Raw genomic sequence first — 24581 nt, forward strand, 5'->3', positions numbered from 1 at the left:
TTGATACTGTTGATGTTGCATCCAATGTGATGTTGCTAACTGTGTATCGTTTTTAACCTACCGATGTGATGTGGATATCATATCTAGCCTAACCTATGTGTCGTTTCCAACGTGGATGGCGTTGTTCAGTGATTCATGTATGAATTAATTTAACGTTTGGGGGCCTTCCCGTTAAACAGACCTCTTGGAAATCTTATTTCCACAGGATCACGTTTAATATTACACATTCCAGATCAAAAATCATAGTACATTTTTATGCTTTTCAAGTGTTTCACAGAAATTGGACTATTTTTGAAAAGAGGTTTCCTGTCATATTGTATGAAAAGAAATCAGACTATATTCACAATTTATGTTTTTCTTGTGTGTATCTCAGGATTTGTGACTATTTTCCAGTTAGAAATGTCTCAGGTATCAGACGCACTATTAGATGATGTATGTTGACTACTTTGTTCAATAGAATTGTTGTGCAAGACTCTATCTTTCATTTGGTGGCATTCAGACTGAATGGAGATTATCAAAAGTTGTATCATTTACTGCAAGTATGTTATGAATAATAACCAAATGTTTTTTGGGTTTTTTTCTTATAGGGATTGCAAATAACCTGTAGACCGAATGGCAACAGTGAAGTTCAACAACGTATAGGGTTTGAAGAACTTGAATCAATCGCACGTCAATCACATACTGATGGTATGCTAGATTTTCTTTATGGATTTTTATTTCTTTAAATGCGTATTTCAAAAATTGTACAAAGATTGGACATTATGGCATTGCATCATGTATTATTCGCATTTGTCGCTATAGTGTACATAGGTAGCTCATCTTTTACATTTTATATAAAAAAATATATAAAATATAAAAAAACTTTTATGTATATTACATATTTTCTTAAGGTATTGGACCCATAATGACAATGAAATTTCCGTTCGTTTACGTACCCCCCGTGTGCGATTTCGACATGTTTCGGAGATAACAGAAACTTATCTTTCATAGCAATTGGAGAATACCGAAAATGCATACGGGGATTTGTAGATAAACGAAAATTGATTGTCATTTGGGGAACCATTTACTTAATTAGAGATGGTCAGTCAAATGTTGAATATGATGTTGATTTGAATGAAAATATTTAGTAGGAAGCATGTTTGGAATTCGCCGAGTGTTTCAGTAGTAAGAAACTTACAAGGAACAAATTTAAATTTTATTTTTCTTTACGTCAGGGCCCAATTGTTCGAAACTTATACTGGCTGTTAAACTAAACACTTCTTTAATTTTGATTCAAAATATTAGGCATGATGGGAATCACTAATATGATGTTGTAGTTTAACTGTAAAGACATTTTAGTTTCATAAATCTTAAATTATAATATGTTTTACTAAGTCTTCTTTAATGTCGAAATGTAACTCTAAAAGTCAATCAACCGTTAGCTTAATTGCCTGTTAAAGTTTTGAACAACTGGGCCCAGATAGTTATCAGATGTAGATTAAATCTAAGAGAAACATGTTTTGTTATCCAAATGATTTACAAGGAATGTCGAAAAGATTGTAAAAACTGATTATGCTTTGGAAAAATAAAAATGACATTATTGCAAAATTATATAGATCTACCATTTAAACCATGTAAAAATATTCAGACAGCCATGATAGTGCATTTTTATATCCTTTATTATTGCGAGATTATTATAATTTGAATACTAGTTATCTGTGTTGTATATGTGTTTAAGATATCGTTCAAGATGATTGAAAACTTAATTGTATATAAATATGTGAAACTTGATAAATGTACACGCTTCTTTCCGTCTGCTTTCGCTTTTCAAGTTTTGTATTGTCTCGCTTTCTTTTTCCTTTTATCGTTTCAAATATATGATGTTTTAATAATAGTTCAGTATAAGTTGCTGATCACCATAAAATCAATAATTTGGCATGCTTTCTTATATGCAATACATTTAAAATTTTTATAATAATTGAACTCAAAACAAAAATAAGTACTTTTTCAGTGTAATAAAATACCTGCATAATTCAAACAACTTCTCAGTTTTGGAAGCAGAAGTAGTGAGCCTAGTACCAAACATGCATTTCTTTGGGTAGTTGATATACTCGTGGAGTAATACCTCTCCTGTTTTTAAAACTTGCATGTACCGAAAACTATTTTGAGGTGTAAGTGCTATCAGGCCTCTTGTTAGATGTAGCAAGTTATGAAATATAAGACACATTTGTTCTACTGTACGATGTTTATATACCTACAATTATATTATATCATTATTGCTTGTATAATACATATTACTATTTTACTATTCTTCTTTGCATTCATCGATATACAGTTTTTACTCTCCTTATTTGTTTTGTTATGTCTCCCACCACACAGTGGTGTGGGAGACATATTGATTTACTCCAGTCTGCGTGTGTGTGTGTGTGTGTGTGTGTGTGTGTGTGTGTGTGTGTCACAAAGCTTGTCCGCACTCTAAGTCGAACATTTCTCATCCGATTTTCACCAAACTTAAATAAAATGTGTTTGACCATAAGACCTCGGCCAAGTTCGATAACTAACCAAATCGGTCTAGGCGTATTGGAGTTATGGCCCTTGAATTACCAAAAATCGGCCTTTTTACTCTTGTCCGCACTCTAAGTCGAATATTTCTCATCCGATCTTCACCAAAATTGAAAGAAATGTGTTAGACCATGAGACCTCGGCCAAGGTCAATAACTAGCTAAATCGGTCCTATGATTTTTGAGTTACGGCCCTTGAATTACCGAAAAATCCGCCTTTTTATTCTTGTCCGCTCTCTAAGTCAAACATTTCTCATCCGATCCTCACCAAACTTGAACAAAATGTGTTTGGCCATAAGACCTTAGCCAAGTTCGATAACTAGCCAAATCCGCCCAGGCACTTTTGATTTATGGCCCTTTAATTACTGATTGGATCCACTCGTCCAGACCATCGAATTGGATCCACTCGTCTAAACCATCTAGAGAAACTAGACATTTTTCATAGGGGCAGATGTGGGAGACATGCGCTTTTCTCAAAAGCATCTCTAGTTTTGTTTTGTTTTGTTGTTTCTTACATTATATCTCATATTTGGAGTATTAATAATTGTTTTGAATATGTCTGTTCCAAATATTTTCAGATTCGAGCCGTTTAGGTAGTTTACCTCAATTAGAGCTGGTAATCTCGGATATCAATTAGGTTTGGATAAGTAATACACTTTGCGCTGTTTTGTAAATATATTTAGCAACGGCTCTGTATATGAATTGGCTACCGTAGACCGATGTTTTTTTTTTATTATCATTATAATCTAAAAACTATAATCTGCATTTGTTTTTAAATTTATGTTATGTATTGATTTGTTTTAAGTATGTGTTTTGAATACTATTACTTTCTTTCTAGTATGAAAACTGTTAAAACGTTATATGAAGACCCTACACAAAGTTCCACAATTTATGATATGTAAATATATCACGAAGAATTGCCAAAATTTAAATTACATTATGGAAGTCTAATGTATTCAACTTTGTAGTAATCTTATGACAGATTTTAAACTTTATTTACCTTAAGTATTTTTATGAAATATTAAGCCAATTTAGTCTCTTTTTAAAGAATTAGGGGGCATCACAGTGTTGTAGAAATACTCAGCAATAATGCATGCAAACTGCAGCAAGTCTCATGTGTTGCGGTAAAACAATCTATAAACTGTATCCTCAAGTTACACTTTTATTTTTAAGAAGGCGTTCAGTTATAGCATTGTAAATTATTTATAGTACATGTATGTTATAAAAAAATATTCCGAACTGATATACTGAAAACTGTTTTCTGCGAAATGAGACAGATTTTTTTAATATCTCGGTAAGTTTTCTGAAATTGGGTTACTACTACATTACGTTCAACTTTTGATATATAATCATTAATTTATTAAATTGTTTTAAACACACTCATAAATTCTGTATCTGGCCGTAAAATTTTGAAAAAGTGGAAAAATACATGTACACTACAAAAACCTGAAAACTATTTGAATCCGCTATAACGCTATAAATGTTTTTGGCTATGTAGTAATTATCTACTCAATAACATAGCTTGGAATTCTTCCGGGGTTTTCTTTATTTGTTGTTTATAGAAATATATTGTACTTTTCAAATACATGTATATATTATGTATTATTAATGTTACTTTTACTGTGTAACAAAATATTTAAAAAAAATATTATTGCATGAACATTGTTTAAGCATATTTTACAGAATTATGAATTTGTTAGTATTTGAATGTTTGTAAATACAAGTTTGTATTAATTGGTATGTTTTTAAAAGATACAGAATGTGCTCACCATGACTATAAACGTAACTGACCAGTCGCCAAACGTCCGATCGCATCGCCTCTTAGATCACGTGGTCTGGAAATGCGAAACCTTCGACAAACAAGCTTCAAAATGACGGATACGATAATGCTGAAATGATGTCCCTTACGATGTTGGCTAATATTTCTTTCATTACAGAAAATCACTATAGCTAATAAGTTTGCTAATCAGTCATTATCAATTCTTTCAGGAAGGTCTAATATGCATTCTTTGGAATGTTTTCGGGATGGAAATAACACTATTTCCGGGTATTTGACTTTCAAAGTTGGTAAATCGAAAGTCAAATGTTTTGCTAAGACTCCGCGTTGAGTTGTAGTTTTCTTCACTCTCATATGTTTCTCAAATTCTAAAATGTATATTGTATTTTCGTATATCTCTCAAATTCTTATCTGAACTTCTATACTGTATTTTCATATGTCCTCAAATTCTACTTCATTTCAACTATTTCAACTACATAACGTTTCCAAATATAACCCGCTCAAAGAAAATACTATAAAAGTGTTGCATATTTAACGCAATATGAACGTATTGAACAAATCTACGTCCTGATTAATATACTTTCTGTCACATTATTAACATTTCTTCTAAATTCTTGATATCATTTATTTATTCATTCAACTTTACTTGACATGTGTTAATTTATTTCGGGTATACAAACGACTTCTCATTTGTGGCTATTAAACTGAAATTTAAGGAGTTTCATAAATACTTATTTTTAATGAACTTGCTAAGTTTTATTTATAGGGGGTAGGTATGGGCACCCGAACAATCACTGGTATTCCAGCGGGATTCACATGAGTCCGAGGCTGTGCCCAGTTTAGGGATTATTGTACGATTTCATTATGAAGCTTTTATGATCTTTTTAAATTCTTCAAAATTTCAAACCTTCACCTGAGTGGTATTTATTATATCAATAACAGTTTTTTAAATTTCTAAAAGCTTATGCCTTGTATACGTAGAGCAGTACTTAAAGATTTTTCGAGAAAAAAATGAAACACTAAATTTCTGACGAAAAAAGGGTTGCCGACCCAATCAGTTCTTTTTATTTGGTCATATAACGCTACTGATTGAACATACTTGTTCATTCACAAAATAAGTACCTTAATTCATTTGGAGTTCAATAATTATATGTTACAGCTTTGTTAAATTATTACATGTAATTTGTAAATATTCGCACTTATTTATTTTTGTCTTCGCCAAATAGCGGTTACTTTTAAATTTGATGTAAGTTTTAAGGTCTCGAGTTTATATTTAACTTAGCCGACATAAGTGCTTTTTATTGTAAAAATGCCAAGTTTGCATTTTGCATCACTGGAGACTTCGTTTTGGTAAAGGGAAAGAAATAACTTGCAAAACTCTAACTTCACTTCAACAGTTAAGCAATAAAACAGAGTTTTAACTAAGACAGATGCTTACTTATCTAATAACCTCGACAACCAGCTTGTCGAAGGAAAATGGCGGCGATAAGTGGTACACACGTGTGTGTTAAATATCGTTATCTGATTGGATCATAGATAAGTCTGATTGACAGGCGGCGACTGGTCAATTGTATATACATTGAACACAAGTTTTAACTAGCCATCTCTTGTACAAATATTGTTCTAAAAGTTGTTAACATCTGTCGAATATGTCTATCTGCGGAATTTTGAATCAGTTAAATTATAATTACACGTATGTTAAACTGGCTTAATCAAACCGAGTCATTTATGTCGTGTTTGGCGACCTGTATTTTTTCACTTTTTTGCCCCTATATTTATGTTGGAGGCATATAACGTTGCTGCTGTCCGTCCGTACGTCCGTATGTCTGTATATCCCGAAAGCTTGTGTGTTTATTTTTTCCCACACTATCATCCTGATTTGCTTCAAACTTTCATAGACAAACAAGCTTGATGTGAAAATGAACATAACGGAAGCATTTTTTTGTGACTATCTTTACCAAAGTTATGGCCCTTTGATACTTTTGCCATAGAGAATATAGAAAAAAATCTTGTGTGTCCAACTCCTGCCACACTATCAGCCTGATTTGCTTCAGACTTTCACAGATAAACAAGCTTGATGTTCAGACGACCATAATGGAAGGAACGTTTGCTTGAAAGTTCCACATATGAAAGACTTTAATGTGAAGAAGACAATAGATAATGGCTTTTTTCTGTTGCTATTTGTTACTAGAAATAGGGGCCTTTCTTTCTTTCATAAAATAGGCCAGGTGTGTTCAGCGTATTGTTAACGTTTTGAAGGAATGGATTCAAAGTTGCTCAGATGCACAAATTTATCTGAATACAATTTGCTTTAAACTTTAAGTCGAACAATCTTTACTAAAATCTTTTCTATTTAGAGGATGGCACTGTATGTGGTGGCATCCGTGTCCAATGGACACAATTCTAGTTTTATATTATATTATATTATATTATATTATATTATATTATATTATACACTGGAAACAATTCTTTGTAGAAGCTTTGTCCGAACATAACATAATTAGGAATGCACGTATCTGTGTCAAACATAGGATCTTTTGTTTTGTTTGTTTTGGGTTTAACGCCGTTTTTCAACAGTATTTCAGTCATGTAACGGCGAGCAGTTAACCTAACCAGTGTTTCTAGATTCTGTACCAGTACAAACCTGTTCTCCGCAAGTAACTGCCAACTTCCCCACATGAATCAGAGGTGGAGGACGAATGATTTCAGACACAATGTCTTTTATCAAATCGTCACGGAGAACATACGCCCCGCGATCCTTAGACCGACGCTCTACTTATTGAGCTAAGCGGGCGGGTCAATCATAGGATCTATGATTGATTTAGAAAAAATCTAATTATGACACTTGATATATGATATACAGTTTTCAGAAGAGTTGTAAGTTGTAAAGAAATGGGACTCATTTTTGTGTCTTATATATACTACTCCTTTATTCATTTTATAAGATATGATGTTGCAATTATGTGAATTATTACCTTAAAGACGGCGTTTTTTTTTATTTTCTTTCATTTTGTGTAATTTTATCCTTCATTAAAATATGTTAGATTTTTCAATCGTATTTAATATTACGTTTCACTTAATGGAATATTTGTGATGTTAGACAAAATTGCAAAATCTTAAGCAATTATAATTAGAAATGTGTAAGTTTACCGACTTGACATGGCTTTCATCTAATTAATGATACTATTGAAATTGAAAGTTATTATATTTTTGTTATAGCTTTTTTTAAATGTGGATTTGTCACAAATTTTCAAAATCAGAAAACAAATGTTCAAAATAACGAGCTGGAAAGCCCAGGTTAAACCAATACTATCTAGCATAGAAAACGTTAGGTAAAAGTATTTAGTATTTTGTTTCGACACGTTTGCTACTGAGCTAACATTGTTTTCAATAAGTCAGAATGTCAATAAAGGTAACATATGTTTTTGATAAACAATAAAAAACTACTGTACATGTCAAAATTTTGAGACTTAGATCTTTAAATTTAAATGAAGTATAAACATAAAAATTTCTCATAGAAATATTCTGTAACTATGTTTTTCTTGTTAACTACGCATTGTTAAATATTGTACGCTGAAACTACTATATATATTACGTTCAACCTTTGATATATAATCTTTGTTTTATTAAATTGTTTTAAACAAACTCATAAATTCTGTACCTATTAATCTGACCGTAATATTTGGAAAAAGTGGAGAAATACATGTACAATACAAAAAAAAAAAAAAGAAAACTATTTGGATTCGGGGTTTTCTTTATTTGTTGTTTGTAAAATTTGTACTGAAATATTCAAAAACATGTATATATTATGTATTAATATTGTTACTTTTACTGTGTAAAACATTTAGAAAATTATTATTGCATGAACATTATTTAAGCATATTTAACAGAATTATGAATTTGTTATTTGAATGTTTGTAAATTCAAGTTTGTATTAATTGGTATATTTTTAAAGATACAGAATGTGCTCAACATGACTGAAAACGTTATTGTATATGCATTGCACAAAAGTTCTAACTGGTCACCTGTTGTACAGATATTGTTCTAAAAGTTGTTCACATCCGTCATACAAATAATTTTGTTGTATAACTTTCAGATACTTGAAAGTAGAAATCTATTCTAATCAACAGTTGAATTTTACAGCAGATCAACAACAACAAAACGAACCTTAAAATACATCAATATCTGGTATTGCCTTTTTAGGAAGCAATTACAGCCCACGAACAAACTCGCTTTGTTGTAATATAATATTGGAAATACCGTTGATGGTTGGTTTTCTATGCAAGCGTTGCAATCGCAACAGGACCTTGAATATTTTGCTGCTATTGTAAAACTGTTACTTGTGCCACACGTTTCAGGATAAGGTCTGGTCCTTTTGCAGACCATATCATAACTCAATGTGCAGTTATATTGTGTTAGGGTGATCTTGCTGTTGTTTGTGTGCATTATCCTTAGCTCAACTCATTTCATTGATGATTCTTTGATAAGGACAAAAGGGCATGAAACATGCGATAATCTGCTTCTGCATAGTATCCGCCACGTCAATATTTACGGGATAAAATAAGTTTCCAACAAAAAGAAGTCAACGACAATGTCATTTTTTTAAATCTGAGTTTAAAAACAATGCATTTTACTACATCAGTTCTTTGTACATGGAAATCTTCCTCCATACAATAACGGAGCTGCAATCAAACATGTCTGCTCCAAGAACGCATCTGGTTCTGTAACGCTCATCAAGGCGTCGATGGATGTGTGTACAAAGCCCTTTTTAACGCACATTTTGGTGCTTCGGTATTGTGGGCATACCTCGGGAAGTCCTCCCCACACACCACAGTTCTACCATGGTTCACTTGCGTAATCTCTGACACATGTCGTCAATATCTACAGGTTCCAGCCAGTCAGACTTGCTCCGGAACAAACCTTTGCAAAAGTCCTTAAACTCTCAAAATCATCATAGAAAAGCGTAGCTTCACTCATTCATTTCAAAATCACCACCGAAAACCTTTTTTATTTTCTTTTTTTTTAATTCTATTTTCTTAAAATCTGATTAAACAGAAAATCGCTATTGATCGCAGTCATTTTGTGACGTCGTTATGCATTGTTAGCAAGCATTTGACTTGATTTTCAACTCGGCTGGTCAACTGAAACTACTTCCCGACCCAGATGTGACATATCTCATATCTTCGTATCTGATAATACGCACGACTTTCATGGACTGATTTTTTTAAAAAAGACTCTCTGTTTCGATCGAGCGCGTTCAACAAAAGACATTTTGTTTTATGTATGGTGATCTATCAAAAGCAAAGAATAAATTTATTTTACGACAAATGATATGCTTGACTTTCATGGACTTCACGATTTTTTAGTCATCATCATTATCTTTAATAAAAAAAATGGTGACCAATTAGAAATTATTTTGAATGTTGTGTGATTATGTTAACCTTAGGATCGTTCTGATTTTGTGCTGTCCGTCAGTCTATCTGTCTGTCACAAGTTTGTCCACGCAACTCCTCCGACAACTCTAGGCGGATTTACATCAAACGTCACAGAAGTTATCATTGGCAAACCTACCTGTGCATATCGTTTGCATGTTGTGGTTCAGTGATTTTCAATGATCCTTGATTCCAATTTTATAATGTTTTGGTAGCTTCTCTTATAGTTTTAGACAGAATTCTACTAAACCTTACGGGAGTGATTATTCCTAAGCCTAATTGTGCATAATTCCGGCATATTCCGGTTCAATGATTTTCAGTGCAATTATGACTCTTGAGTTGTCGTTTGTTGCCTTTTCTACGCACCTTTCCTGAGACCAAAGGGAGGAATTACACAAAACTTCATAAAAGTGATCATTGCCAAATCTTGTTGTTCCAGTTCAATGACGTTAGGTAGAGTTATGGCGCTTGGTTCGTCCAGTGTTATCATGTTTTAGCCACTTCTCATATAATGTTATAATGGGTGGATTTCATCCAAATCTTACAGGAGTAATCAGTGCTAGACTTATTGTGTATGTTGTTGGCATGTTTCGGTTCAGTGATTTTCAGCGGAGTTATTGCCCTTTTTTGTCAAATTTTATGTAACATATTATGGCAACTTCTCTTACACAGTTGGGCAGATTTCAAACAAAGCTTACAGAAGTTGTTAGGTCCAATCTTTGTTATGCATATCATCAGTATGCCCTTATCATGGTTCAGTGATTTTCTCTAAAGTTATGGTTCTTGATTTGTGGCGTTTTATGACGTCTGCGTACTAAGTTGTTAAAGACATACGATTTTCGTAAAAAAACAATCTCTGCAAACTAATAAGTCTTTTTTAAAATGAAATTGTGGCCAACCAACTCAAATAAATTATCTTCTTTTAGCTTATTTAAGCCCAAAATGACCATGTGCAAGCTGTAAGCGTCCTTTGTATGTCCAATAGTTTTATTTGCAACAATTTAATACATTGGGGACAGCATTTTCTTGATCATTCTTTGAGGAGGAATAACTTTTGAAAAGCAGATATTTTTTTACAGATTGCTCTTTTCAAACGAACTCAAAAGAAGACAGTCCTAGTCTTAGTGTTTTGATACACTTAAATGGCGAACATATCTATCTGTGATATTTTGAAAACGTTTTATATTACTGTTACAGAGATATTCATGCTTTACGTAACATTTGAAGGTATGAATGTGATTAATTAATCTAATAATTTTACGTGTTATCATTATCTTTCAAAATTTCTGGAAATTTAGGACTATTTTCATTTAACGTACTACTTAACTTTGGAAATCACGACAAGTTAACAACTAGTACACTATCAGTAAAAGTTACTTATGTTAAACAGGCTCAATCAAACCGAGCCTGTAACATTTTTATTTATGTCGTGTTGGGCGACCTGTATCTTTTCATCTTTTTACTTTTTTTACCCCCATATTTATGTGGGAGGCATATAGCTTTGCTGCTGTCCGAAGAATGTCCAACTCCTCAAACAATATTGAAAACATGTGCTTGAAAGTTTCACATATAAAGGGCATTTATGTAAAGATGATCATATAAATGGATATTTTTCTGTTGCTATTTGTTTCTAGAATAATGGCCCTTTCTACCTTTCACAAAATATGCCATATTAAAGAAATTTGGTGTGTTCAACTCCTTGTTAACGATTTGAAGGAATAGATTAAAAGTTTTTCAGATGCACAACCTTATCTGAATACAATTTTTTCAAACTTTGAGTCGAACACTCTTCATGTGAAGATAGTCTGTACTAAACACTTTGCTATTTAGAGGATGGCACAATATGTGGTTGCATCCGTGTCCATTGGACACATTTCTAGTTATGTATTATATTATATTATGTTATATTATATTTTATTTTTTATATTATACACTGGAAACACAAATTCTTTGTGGAAATTTTGTCCGAATATAACATAATTAGGAATGCACGTATCTGCGTCAATCATAGGATCAATTAATAATTTAGAAAAAAACTAATCATAACACTTGTTACATGGTAAACTGTTTTCACGAGTGTTGTAAGGAAATAGATCTCCTTTTTCTGTCTTAAATATACTTCTCCTTTTCCGTTATTCAGTTATAAGATATGCTATTGCTATTATGTGAATTATTATCTGAAAGACGGTGTATTTTTGATTTTCTTTTATTTGTATAATTTTATCCTTCATTAAAATGTGTTAGATTTTTCAATCGTATGTAATATTACGTTTATGAATTATTTGTGATCTTAGACAAAATTGCAAAAACATAAGTAATGATAATTAGAACTGTGTACATTTACCAAAAATAGCATTTATTTAATTAATGATACTATTGATATTGTAAGTTATTTGATATTTTGTTATAGCTTTTTAGCTCACCTGAGCACAAAGTGCTCAAGGTGAGCTATTGTGACCTGTTATAGTCCGGCGCCCGTCATCATGATTCGTGCGTCGTCCTTCGTCCGTCAACATTTGCTTTTTTACACTCTATAGGCCACAGTTTGACACAATCTTTATGAAATTATGTCAGAATGTCAGTCTTGATGATCTTTAGATCAAGTTTACACTGGTTCATATTGGGTCAAAGATAGGTCAGTTGGCCAGATCAATAGAAAATATTGTTAACACTCTAGAGTCCCCAGTTTAAGTTTGAAACTCATGAGAATCGGTCAGAATATTTGCCTTGATGACTTCTAGGTTAAGTTTAAATCTGGGTTATATGGGGTCAAAAACAAGGTCAACTGGTCAAATCAAAGGAAAAGCTTGTTAACACCCTAGAGGCCACATTTCTGATTCTCTCCTTTTGAAACTTGGCCAGAAAGTCTATCTTGATGATATTTAGGCCAAGTTTAAAAATGGAAAAACTAGGTCACCCTGTCAGATCAAATGAATAGCTTTTTAACAACCTAGAGGCCACATTGATGATTCTATCTTCATGAAACTTAGTCAGAATGTTTATCTTGATGATCTTGAAGTAAAGTTTGAAAATGGGTCATGTTGGATCAAAATCTAGGTCACAAGGCCAGATCAAAGGCAAATCTTGTTACTTGTTGCTCTAGAGACCACATTTTCAGTTTTAAACCCATGAGAATTGGTCAGAATGTTTATCTTGATAACTTCTAGGTCATGTTTGAATCTGGGTCATATTGAGTCAAAAACTAGGTTATCCGATGATCTTTAACTCAAATTGAAAATGGGTCATATGGGATCAAAAACTAGGTCACAAGTCCAGATCAAAGGAAAATCTTGTTAATACTCTAGAGACCACATTTTTAGTTATGGGTCATCTGGGGTCTTAAACTAGGTCACCAGGTCAAATCAAAGAAAAACATCGAGTATGCAATAGGTGCTTCATTTTTCACTGCACATTCGTGAAGTTTGAACAGATTGCTTATCTTGAAAGAATCTAGACCAAGTTTGAATATAGATCATTTCAAAAACTGGGTCACTCTGTCTAATCAAAGAAAAAATGTGTGTGTGCAATAAGAGCTACATTTTTCATCTGACGTTTATAGAACTTGGTCAGACTGTTTGTCTCCATGAAATCTTGGATAACGTTTATCTTGGTCACGTGGAATCAAAAACTATGTCACCAAGTCAAATCAAAGTAAAAGCTTGTTTACACTTTAGGGACAACATTTTGAGTCAATCTTTATAAAACGTGGTCAGAATGTTTGTTATCACAAAGTCTTGGACGATATCGAATCTGGGTCACCTGAGTAAAAAATCCAGGTCACTAGGTCAAATCAAGGAAAAGCTTGTTTACATTCCAGAGGCCACTTTTTGCTGTAATCTTAATGAAAATTGGTCAGAATACTAGTATGTGTCTCCATGAAATCTCAGAAAAAAATGGGTCAGAATATGTGTCAAAAACTAGGTCACTAGGCCAGATTGAAGAAATATCTTGTTGACACTCTAGATGCCACATTTGTATTCCAATCTTAATGAAACTTATTCAGAATGTTTATCTTTTTAAAAAATTCAAACGAGTTTGAAACTGAGTCATGTGGTTTTAAAAATTGAGTCACTAGTTCAAACATGTTTACACTGTTATGGCGTAATATTCATTTGAGCGACCTATGGTCATCTTTGCCCTCTTGTTCAGTATGTGGATTTATCACAAATTACAAAAGCAGAGCAAATGTTCAAAATTAGGAAGCAACTGGATAGCCCATGTTAAACCGATACTACCTAGCATAGAAAAGGTTAGGTAAAAGTATTTAGTATTTTGTTATGAAAATTTTGGAGAACATTGTTTTCAATGACGAATAAGGCAGAATGTCAATAAAGGTAAAATATTTTCTTGATAAACAATAAAAACTATTGTACATGTCAAAATTTTAAGACTTAGATCTTTCGATTTAAATAAAGTACAAACATAAGAATTTCTCATAAAAGTGTTTATACCAGTGTAGGATATGTTGGGTTAGTATTGACAGATTCTTATGTCGACATGTTGACAGAAGGCCACATGAAGACAATTTGATAGGTCAAAATGTTGACAGTTTAAAAATGGGAATATTTGAGATAATTTTGCGTGGAAGACAAATCTCCATACAAAATATTAAATGATGTTTCTAGTAATTTTGAAAGGCTGCTTACACACCTTATTAACGGCGCCAGTGAAAATAACAATTAAGGGTCAGAAATTGATTTGGTTTTGACCATGTTATTATGGCACAAAGACAATTTAACTTCACAAACCAGCTATCCATTGTCTAGTCACATAAAGAGGTATTTTGTACTCGACTTTTCAATTACTAGTATGAAAATATTTCTGCCGAGTTTAATTTCACAGTTTGGATCCAGTTAGTAAAAACGTTTGTCTTAACTTCAAAATCTCTATACATTTTGTAGTTTGAATTAATTTAATAATTTAACGTTTAACATGAACACATTAATTCCACCATAATACGTGCTAAAGGTGAGCTATTGTCCGTCGTCTTTGCGTTGCCCGTCCGTCAGTGCAATTAAAACAAATGGCATTTCCTCTGAAAGAGAAAGTTTATCAATCTAAGTCTGTTTTTTCTTTCGGTGGTCCTCTTCCAAATTTATTAAGACGCTTCCGCTTAGTGGCACACAGGGATAACCGCCTTAGCTTAAAGTAGTAATATCTTCAACCGACACTTTACACAAAATTTGTTCAAATTATTCAAATTCGTCAAAAACATATGTCCTCCAGGGGTTTGTTTACTTTCCCTACTTGAATATTGTAGGAAATTTAATAGTCTTCAAATACTGCTGACCAATTTTGAAATAATTACATAGAATAGTTTGATGGCTGACACTCTACCAAATTATTCTGATTTGTTAATAAATATGGCCGTCAGAGGATGTGGTCACTTTTGTAGGGGTATAGTGGCATATTTTAAATCTTGCTAGGAAATGTGGCCTGAAGTCAAAACGATTTTACACAAATTTTCTACGGGTAACCCTGCAGTTTGTTAAATTTATGCAAATACTGATTTGTGAAAAACATGGCCGTCAGAGCTAAACATAAAATGTCGTCAAACGACATCTCTTGCTCCACTGATGGTTCGATTTTAAAATAATTTTACAGTAATGTTTCTTCGCTGGCCCTCAATCACGATTGTTCAAATTACTCTGATATATAAAAATCCATGGCTACCAGGGGTGGGGGGGGGGGGGGGGGGGTGGCATTGCAATTTTTACCATATATGTATATAGTGGAAACTTTGAAAATCTTCTTGGCAGAAACTGCTTGCCCGATAGGAAAATAATTTTACGGAAATTTTTTCTTGGTAACCCTCTATTAACAAAGTCCCGAATATTTGATTCGTCAAAAACACGACTACAATAGATAAGACATCTCCTTCTAAACTGGTGGTCTGATTATTAAATAATATCACAGAAATGTTCCTTAGGGGACTCTCTATAAATATTATTCAGTCAGAATTGTTAAATCCAATTATTCCGATTCGTCAAAAATTATGTCTAAAAACACATTACAAGAACTATAAATAAAACAATCTGCAATGTTCGCTCCGATTTTGAAATAATTTCACAGAATTTTTTCTGGGGTGACCATCTGCCAAGAATATTCAATTTTCCGAGAACATGACTGCTAAAGCTGAAAATAGACAAATCTTCAAACGCCAGTTTCTCCTAAACCACTTGTCCGATTTTGAAGTAACAGATATGTTCCTAGAATAACCCTCAGCTTAAACTGTTAAGAACATTTTTATTCGTAAAACTTTTCCAAGTTAATACTAGTGCAGGCACTAAGGTGTTGTAACGGCTATAAAAAGTCGATAGTTTTGATTTGGCAACGTCTCTGTGTGGCCTTTAAATTTAAGAAGAAAAGAATTATTTTAGACATTTTTTAAGAACCTATGTCTTTTCTAACAAATGTTTGTTGCAAAATTAATTACTAAAATGGATATCACACTTTTGCGAAGATATTATCATAGGTAACAATTATTTACAGATCATAAATAGCTATACACAGTTATACTAATTCCCAGGGCTTTTGTGACCTTGAATGTGGAGCATACAAAAAAACGATTGTTTACATAAGTAAAGTAGAGATGTACCTACCCAAGAAAATGTAAGGGGAACAACCCTGAATTGACCAATAACCTGAAGCCAACATGAAACATTAGTCAAAAATGAAAGAAAAATCAAATAGGTCCTTTTACCAACAATTGATCAGGCAGACAAACTATGACCTACATTTTTTAAAATCCCTTTATATTCAATATACAACATGCACACTTTTCTCATGGCTTAAACTGACAGTTATTTTATAAGTGTTGTAGTAAGGCCCTGATAGAAAGTTTAGTAGTGCATGAAAAAAAGTAAAATAATGCATAACTTCCATTAAAGAAATTTTAAGACATTAAGAAACGTTATTAGGATTTGATCTTTCAGCCAAAGTTATTTATTGTTCTCAATGATGATACATTGGTTTACAAAAAATTTATATATTAAAATGAAAAAATGTACATGTATATATCCAGCAATGAGAAATTTAAAAAAAGTTAAATTGGTATCACGTTTGTGTAACAACGTAGCTAGACTGGTTATATTCATCATTTTGGAAGTGTTTCTTATACTTTAGTCATTTTGAAGCATTTCGCTTATTTTTCAAGAGTACTTTGCTGCAAATAATGTAACACAAAAAGTCATTATCATCAAATGAAATAACAACATTTTAAGGTAGTGGTTGTTATTACAACATGACTCTCTGCAATGTATTTTAAGCAATTCAACATTCTCTGGATGGAACTATCACGATCATTGCTTTCCATGAAAAACGAATAAATACTGAAAAAGCATAGAGAAATTACTTTATTTGATGATTTTCATTACAAGTCAACTACCTAAACAAATTATAAGGTGTTTTATTTATTGTTTTTAACAAAGTAAGCGGGTAACTTCAGATATCAACATTAATTTACAACTTAACTTAAACTGTTTACACAACTTGAAGAAAGATTTTTGTTGGGGCGTCTCATTTACAATTATATCAACAATTATCACCTGAATTGAGTGCATTCAAGAGTGGATAATATTGATGGTAAAATGGTGTAGGAGGTGTTTGTTTACATTATAAAATCTTTAATAACTTCTTTCAGGTAAATTTTTGGTATGGATTTGGTAAACTTATAATAAAGAGCATGTCATTCTCTTTCACTCAGATTTTTTTCATGAGTTTTAGACTCTTGGGTAGTCTTGGATTTTGACTTTATTAAAAGACAATAGGAAGTTCAGTATAGGCTCTTTCAAAGTGTTGAAAGTAGACGAAACTTACACCATACTCTATTGAATTTCTTTAGCTGTGGAGACTTTTGATATAGACTATAACTGGAGAAATCCTAAAATTATTGAAAAACGGTCAATTAAAGGGTTGTCCATTTTGCTTCAGATATTTTGAGAAAGTCATTTTTTAAATATCAAATATCTCTATTTTTTATATGGAGAGGAGAAAAACCATTAATATATTTAGTAAAGTTGTCAGATTTCCCTGAAGTTGCCCATAGAAAGCGTGCGTTGTGGTGCGACGTTAGAACTTTTGCTATTTAACAGCCGTCGTTAGTTTACGAGTTACTTTAAAAGTATCATGTAACAGTGGATAAAATAAATTCTTGTGCAAAAAATGGTGAAAAAAGTGTACATACAAGGAATAAATCACGGATGCTGTAAAAAGGCCTCAAGATGTATTTTACTACATGACCACAAAACTTCCTTAAATAAATTAAGCCCAAAATATTGCTATTACTGTGTGAAATATCTACTAATGTTACAAACTGGAATTTTGCGCCGAGAAGACAATGAACATTTTGTAAGTCTATCTAAATACCAATAATTTTCAGCACGACAACATGTCGACCTGTCAATCTGTCAATCTACGCTTATGCTTTGTATTTCGTTTTACTGTTAACTGAAATAAGCAAATAGGAGTTGTTTTTACAATCATTTTTTAAAATAATTGCATATTAGCTTATTACAAAGGATTTATTGATGTTTTTCTAGGAAATATTTTTTGCTGTTACAAAGTGTCGAAGGGATATTTGTTTTGCAAAGACTACTTTTGCTAACATACAGTAACCGAATTCTATTAGAAAACAAACATGGTTTGAACTGACACATAAATAATATATTATGCATATTGTTTGGTTTAATCATAATGTTGAATTATTCTAAGGGGCAAACCTCATGATGTATAAAACAATAACATCGTTCTAGAAAAAAGCTTACCCACCATTTTTTCTGCGTGACTAAGAAACACATTTCTGTACATAAAATGCATTTTTCAGACACTGGTTATGTATTGTTATCAAAATCGCTGTTTTATCCAAACTTTAAATGTAAGTATCAGGAATAACGTACGTATTGAACTTGTACAAAGCTTCATTAATGGAGTAAACTCTGCATCTATTTTTCTCTAAAAAACTTTCCTGGTGTTTTAATTGCATCTTATTTACCATATCAATGCGCCTAGCGATATTGCATGTGAAAACAACTGTACGAAAAGTCAACTCATAAGCTCGAGATAACGGAATTGGTTTAATTAATTAGTGAAGATGTATGTAGTAATCAAGACAAACATACATAACTTATTGAAGTTATTCAAATTAACATAAACTTACATAGTATGTGTGTGTATGTGTGCGTGTGCGTATGCGTGTGCGTGTGTGTTCGGGTTTAATCTTACATAGTAGGTGTATCATCCTATCAGCTTATAAATGACTGTCTAAGGTCTATTTAACAATTTGTGATAAACAACATTCTAGAACAGAATAACTGTCGTACATAGGCATGGTGCATTTTACAAATCACAGAGTTAACATAAACTAAAGTTTCTGGCATTAAAACGGGTTTGTTTTTAGCTGCAAGAGTAAAATCTACTTGTACCATGCTCAGCAACCTAACACACTAAAAATAGATAAGTGATACCTTTTAACCTTCATATGTTATAATAGAATAGCTTAGATCATTCAGTGTTTGCCATGTCTATCAAGTTAGAGCCATGGTTAATGCCACATTGTTTATTTGAATCAGTTTCTTTATACTCTGCACGTGGAATTCCATTATTACTAAATACCAAACCTTAATTCTGTTGGATTATTTTTCTGTGCCAGATATTTTTACAGAGACTAAAAATGAAAGGAATTTAGAAAACAATTAACATCAGTCAGGAGGTATGCCCCTTTGAATTTCCCATGAATTACATGTTATTATATTTGCTATAGACCATATTATAGTGTACTCTTCGTATTTGTATTAGTATAATAAAAATATTATCCAGTTTGTTTTTATTATTTTTAAGCTCATCTGAATATAGAATGTTCAATATCGAACTGATATTATCACTGTTCGTCCGTCCAGGGATTAATTAGACACACCTCCTTATAAACTCTCAACAAAGAATGTATTTGGCCACATAGTTAATGTAACTTTGATAATGGGCAATGTTGCTTAAATAGCATCAGATATAATCATGATATAATTTTACTTGTGCATGTTGAGTTCATGTATACAATGTACATATAATAAGTCTTGGATCGAGCCGTGTTTTACGCCTTGCAGATAGTGACAATGTAGTTATATACACTATTAGAATCGGAGCTGCATTTTTGTCCTGAATGATACCAACGACTACTCCTGATACCCAATATCACAGGTTACGTCAAAATCGTACTCATACTGCTTTATATTATACACCTATTGAATGCCTTTGGTATAAATTCAGTATATTTTGATTTTGTTAATGAAAGGGACTTCTTAGCTGCTGCACCAGCATCCTCGTTTCCGTAAATACCAACATGACTTGGAATCCAACAAAATATGATACACTTTTTGAAAGATAATGCATGAACCCTGAGAAAAATATTTTGAATGTAAGAATTTTCCATATTTCGGATACGAACTAACATTAAAACTGAAGATAATAAACTATTCTTTTCTATATTCTGATACAATATTAAGGGCTAAATCAAAAGCTTTTGCCTCGGCTGAAAAAAAATTATTGCGTTATTTGGCAAACGTAATTTTGATCGATGAAGGTGGCTGACAGCAGCACATCCAACCTTTAAATCATCTTTTGAGCCGTCTGAATAAACTGAGAAATAATCCTTGTAATTTGTTTTTATTTCATTATATTTGGATTTGAATACTTCCGGGTTAGTCTCAGACTTTTTAAGGGCAGTTTTCATACCAAAAACAACTGTAGGGGAAGTAAGGGTGGTGGTGTATCTAGAATTGAATTTTGTTTTATATCATCAAATTCAAAGTCAGTTTCAGTTATAGAAAATTGTATTCGAAATCCAAACGGTTTTAGTTTCTCGCATGAAACAAATTACTTTGGTTTAAAAAATGATTTAATGAGCAGGAGTAGATACCCTCAAAGCGTATTGCGATGAGTTTTTCTCGGCGTATGTAAAAGGAAGGTTCGTTTACTTGGACATACAACCTTTCAACAGGTAATGTTCTAAATGCACCAAAAGCAATACGAACACCTTAATTATGGCTGGTATCTAACATTTGCAAAATAAGATTTTCTTGCTGAACCATAAATTACACAACCGTAATCTATCTTGGATCTAATCAAAGCTCTATAGAGTCGTAATAAAACCTTACGATCGGCTCCCCAATCAGCTTTCGAAATTAACTTTAAAAGATTCAATGTGGTATAAAAGAAGAACGCTTAGAAATACATAGAAGCTTTGCTGCGTCAACAATGGGTATTTTTGTACCATCTAGGTTGGCTGGTGGTCTAGTGGTAACACGCTTGACTGTCAGTCCAGTGCTATACACCGGGCACTTTAAAGAACTAGACTGTCTATTCGTAAAGAGCTAGGCTAAGTTAGCCGGACAGGCCTGTATCTAAATCTGTTCTCTCTATCTCTTCTGGGGGCTTTATCTCACTCTGTCCCTCGTGTCAGATCTCTCTGTCTGTACTAGTAGAGGATGAATTCCGCACCCTGTGTGGCTGCGTTTGCTATAATTATGTAAAGCGCCTTTGAACGTGTTTTCATGAGAAGGGCGCTATATAAATCTGGTATAATAATAACATAATAACAATTTAGAAAACGTGTTTTTTCCCTAATTGACAAAAGTGGACATACTGAGTTTTTGATTCCGTGGCCCAAGTTTGAACTTTATTCAAACACTTCTGTAATTGGCGTTCATTTGTACGCATATTTTTCGAACGATAATATATCGTCGTCAGTAATGAACAATCTGTCCTTGAACAAACATTTCACAATTTTATTATATAAAAATTATATAAAATTAAAATATAAGATAAAATAGAACCTTGCGGAACGCCTTGTTCTTGCTCAAAAGAATTTTCGTATGAACCGACCCTCTTCAGCATGCTTTGGGGTTCTGTTGTCTTCACTTCTCCTGTGAGAAGTTGATTCTGTGATATTATTGCCTGTGATATGACGTAGTACAATAATATTGTCATTAGTATCCCCGATGTGTTCTTGTATAGATTCTTCTGAATCTTGATCACACTCTTCAATCTTCGCGCCTATAATTTTGGACCATTTTAACTTCGACAGTCTACATCATATATATGTTAATTTAGAACTTTATTTTTAGCTCACCTGAGCCAAAGGCTCATGGTGAGCTTTTGTGATCGCTCAATGTCCGTCGTCCGTAGTCCGTCGTGTGTCGTGTATCGTGCATCCGTCAACATTTTCTAAAAAAATCTTCTTCTTGAAAACCATTGGGCAGAATTACACCAAACTTCACAGGAATGATCATTGGGTGGCTCCCTTTCACAATTGTTCAAAGAATTGAATTCCATGCAGAACTCTGGTTGCCATGGCAAACAAAAGGAAAACTTTAAAAAATCTTCTTGTCTAAAACCGCAAGGCGTAGAGCCTTGATATTTGGCATGTGACATTATCTAATGGTCCTTTATGATGATTGTTCAAATTGTGCCCCTGGGGTGAAAAGAGGCCCCGCCCCGGGGGTCCCAAGTTAACATAGACTTGTATAGGAAAAATCTTTGAAAATCTTCTTGTCTGAAACCGCAAGACCTAGGCCTTTGATATTTGGTATGAAGCATTGCCTTGTGGTCCTATACCACTGGCACCAGATCAGAAAGAAAATGCCTCTGTACATGTTATACCCTACCACTAGGTATCATATAAGAACCGTGGTCATGAACGGGAAAATATACTAACCCGTTTCAATCGCGCATTTCATACATAAAACACGCAGTTCGGTAAATGTGTGCTATGGATATCAAACAAGTGGTAATTTATCTTCCGTTGTGTACCGGTCACATTTCTTCAATACATCTTATCCTAGGAAAACAACGCGTAGTTTATAGTTTTTTCAACGGTACACAAAAAACTTGCTTGAACTTCCCTGGTGAATTTCCGTTCTAGATTACAAAACCATTCTGATTGGCTAATGTGAAAATGTATGTCAATCGTCATTTTACTATACGTGTTCGCTAAAATGTGAAAATGCAGCATTTATGTGCAAAATGGATAAAATAAACAGAATAGATGCAGACCAATGTACGATTTCAAATTAAAGATCATATACAAGATGAATTTCATTCATCATTTCGAGTTTTATTGTAAAAATGTGATTTTTTAAAATTCTGTTCTTGTTTGTTTACATTTCGCCAAACATGTGCACACTGCCGTGACCTCTAGACCGGATGTTCATTAGGGAAGGTCAAGCAAGTTTTTTCTGTAACGTTGACGAAAGCATAAAATAATTTGATAATCTCAGCAATATGGAATATTGAGACAATGTGACTGGTGCACGATGGAAGATAAATTATCGCTTGTTCAATATACTAGGTACCCATTCACCGAACTGCGCGTTTAAGCTGAGAAATTTACGATTGAAATGGGTTAGTATATTTTCCCGTTCATGACCATGGTTTTTATATGATACCTAGGGGTAGGGTATAACATGTACAGAGGCATTTTCTTTCTGGTCTGGTGCCAGTGTCCTATACCAAGATTGTTCAAATTATGTTCCTGGGGTTAATAGAGGCCCTGCCTCGGGGGGCCTTAAGTTTTACATAGACTTATACAGGAAAAACCTTTAAAAATCGGCTTGCCTGAATCTGCAAGGCCTAGGCTTTTGATATTTAGTATGTTTCATTGCCTCGTGGTCCTGTACCAAAATTGTTCAAATTATGCCCCTGGGATGAAAAGAGGCCCTGCCCTGGGGGTCCTAAATTTGACATAGACTTATATTGGGGGGGGGGGGAATCTTCTTTTCTGAAAGTTTAAGGCCTAGGCCTTTGATATTTGGTATGTAGCATTGCCTAGTGGATCTCTAACAAGAGTATTCAAATTATGCCCCTGGGGTGAAAAGAGGCCCCACCCTGGGGGTCACTTGTTATATGAGTTATATAGGAATAAATACTTCAAAAATTATCAGATCATATTTCCTAGACTGTTTAATTATAATTACCTAATGACCCTAAGTGATTAGGAGTCACTTGACTGTGACCTTGACCTACTGACCTACTTTCTTGGTTTTTAAGATACAGCCTTGAAATTTGGATGACATGTACAGTTTTGCACACTAATCTTAAAACTGACTTTCAGTGACCATGAATTTGACCTAATGACCTACTTTCTAATATTTTAGTGTCGGTTTGCCATTTGAAACATGTGGCTCATATTAGTCAGGTGAGCGATTCAGGATCATCATGACCCTTTTGTTACTGCTTTTCAACGTATTTGGAAAATAAAAGTTCATGAACATATTTTGAGTGGTAAATGACAGTTTTTGTGATAGTTAGGATCAAAGTACAGGTAAATTGTAGGAAGATTCGATATTTCTTTTCTAAATTTGTCTAATTATCTTTTCCGCAAATGAAACACAAAATGCTCACGATTACTTGTACAATTGAAAACTATTTCAAGTACAAATCTTACAAAAATATTACGACATTTATAAGTTACAAATGTCATTTCTCAAAATACCTAATTTACACACAGTTTTCAAAATATAGTTTGCCTTTAAAAGTGTGTCCATTATATATAACACTTTTTACAAATACAACTATAACTTACTGCAGCTGTGTGAGTTTCATACAATAAAATATGAATTTCCTTCCCTCTCTGATAACACCAAGATCCCTTCAAAATTTTTTCATGATCATTTTTTTTGAAGACATACTCCAAATGGTTCTATAATGCATGCAACATTGCTGTTAGCGGTGTTTTCTAGAGTGGCGAGTTTAATTCATTTATCTTTTATTCTGTTGGGTTCACACCGATATATGTTAAGATCGACCTTTATACTGTAATAAAGGTCACTCTGAACATAATTT

General features: G+C 33.1%; 1 protein-coding gene across 1 annotated transcript in view; it reads left to right on the forward strand.

Moving 5' to 3' along the window:
* LOC123545601 (plexin A3-like) overlaps positions 1 to 19564 on the forward strand; it is a 264006-nt gene extending 244442 nt beyond the window's left edge. Inside the window, exon 29 of the mRNA XM_053543563.1 lies at positions 588 to 19564. Within this exon, the coding sequence (XP_053399538.1) occupies positions 588 to 600 (13 nt within the window). The 3' untranslated portion in view covers positions 601 to 19564. The remainder of the gene's footprint in view (positions 1 to 587) is intronic.
* Positions 19565 to 24581: the final 5017 nt, after the last annotated feature.

The sequence above is a fragment of the Mercenaria mercenaria genome, chromosome 5 (genome assembly GCF_021730395.1).
Source record: "Mercenaria mercenaria strain notata chromosome 5, MADL_Memer_1, whole genome shotgun sequence".
NCBI classification, from domain to species: domain Eukaryota; kingdom Metazoa; phylum Mollusca; class Bivalvia; order Venerida; family Veneridae; genus Mercenaria; species Mercenaria mercenaria.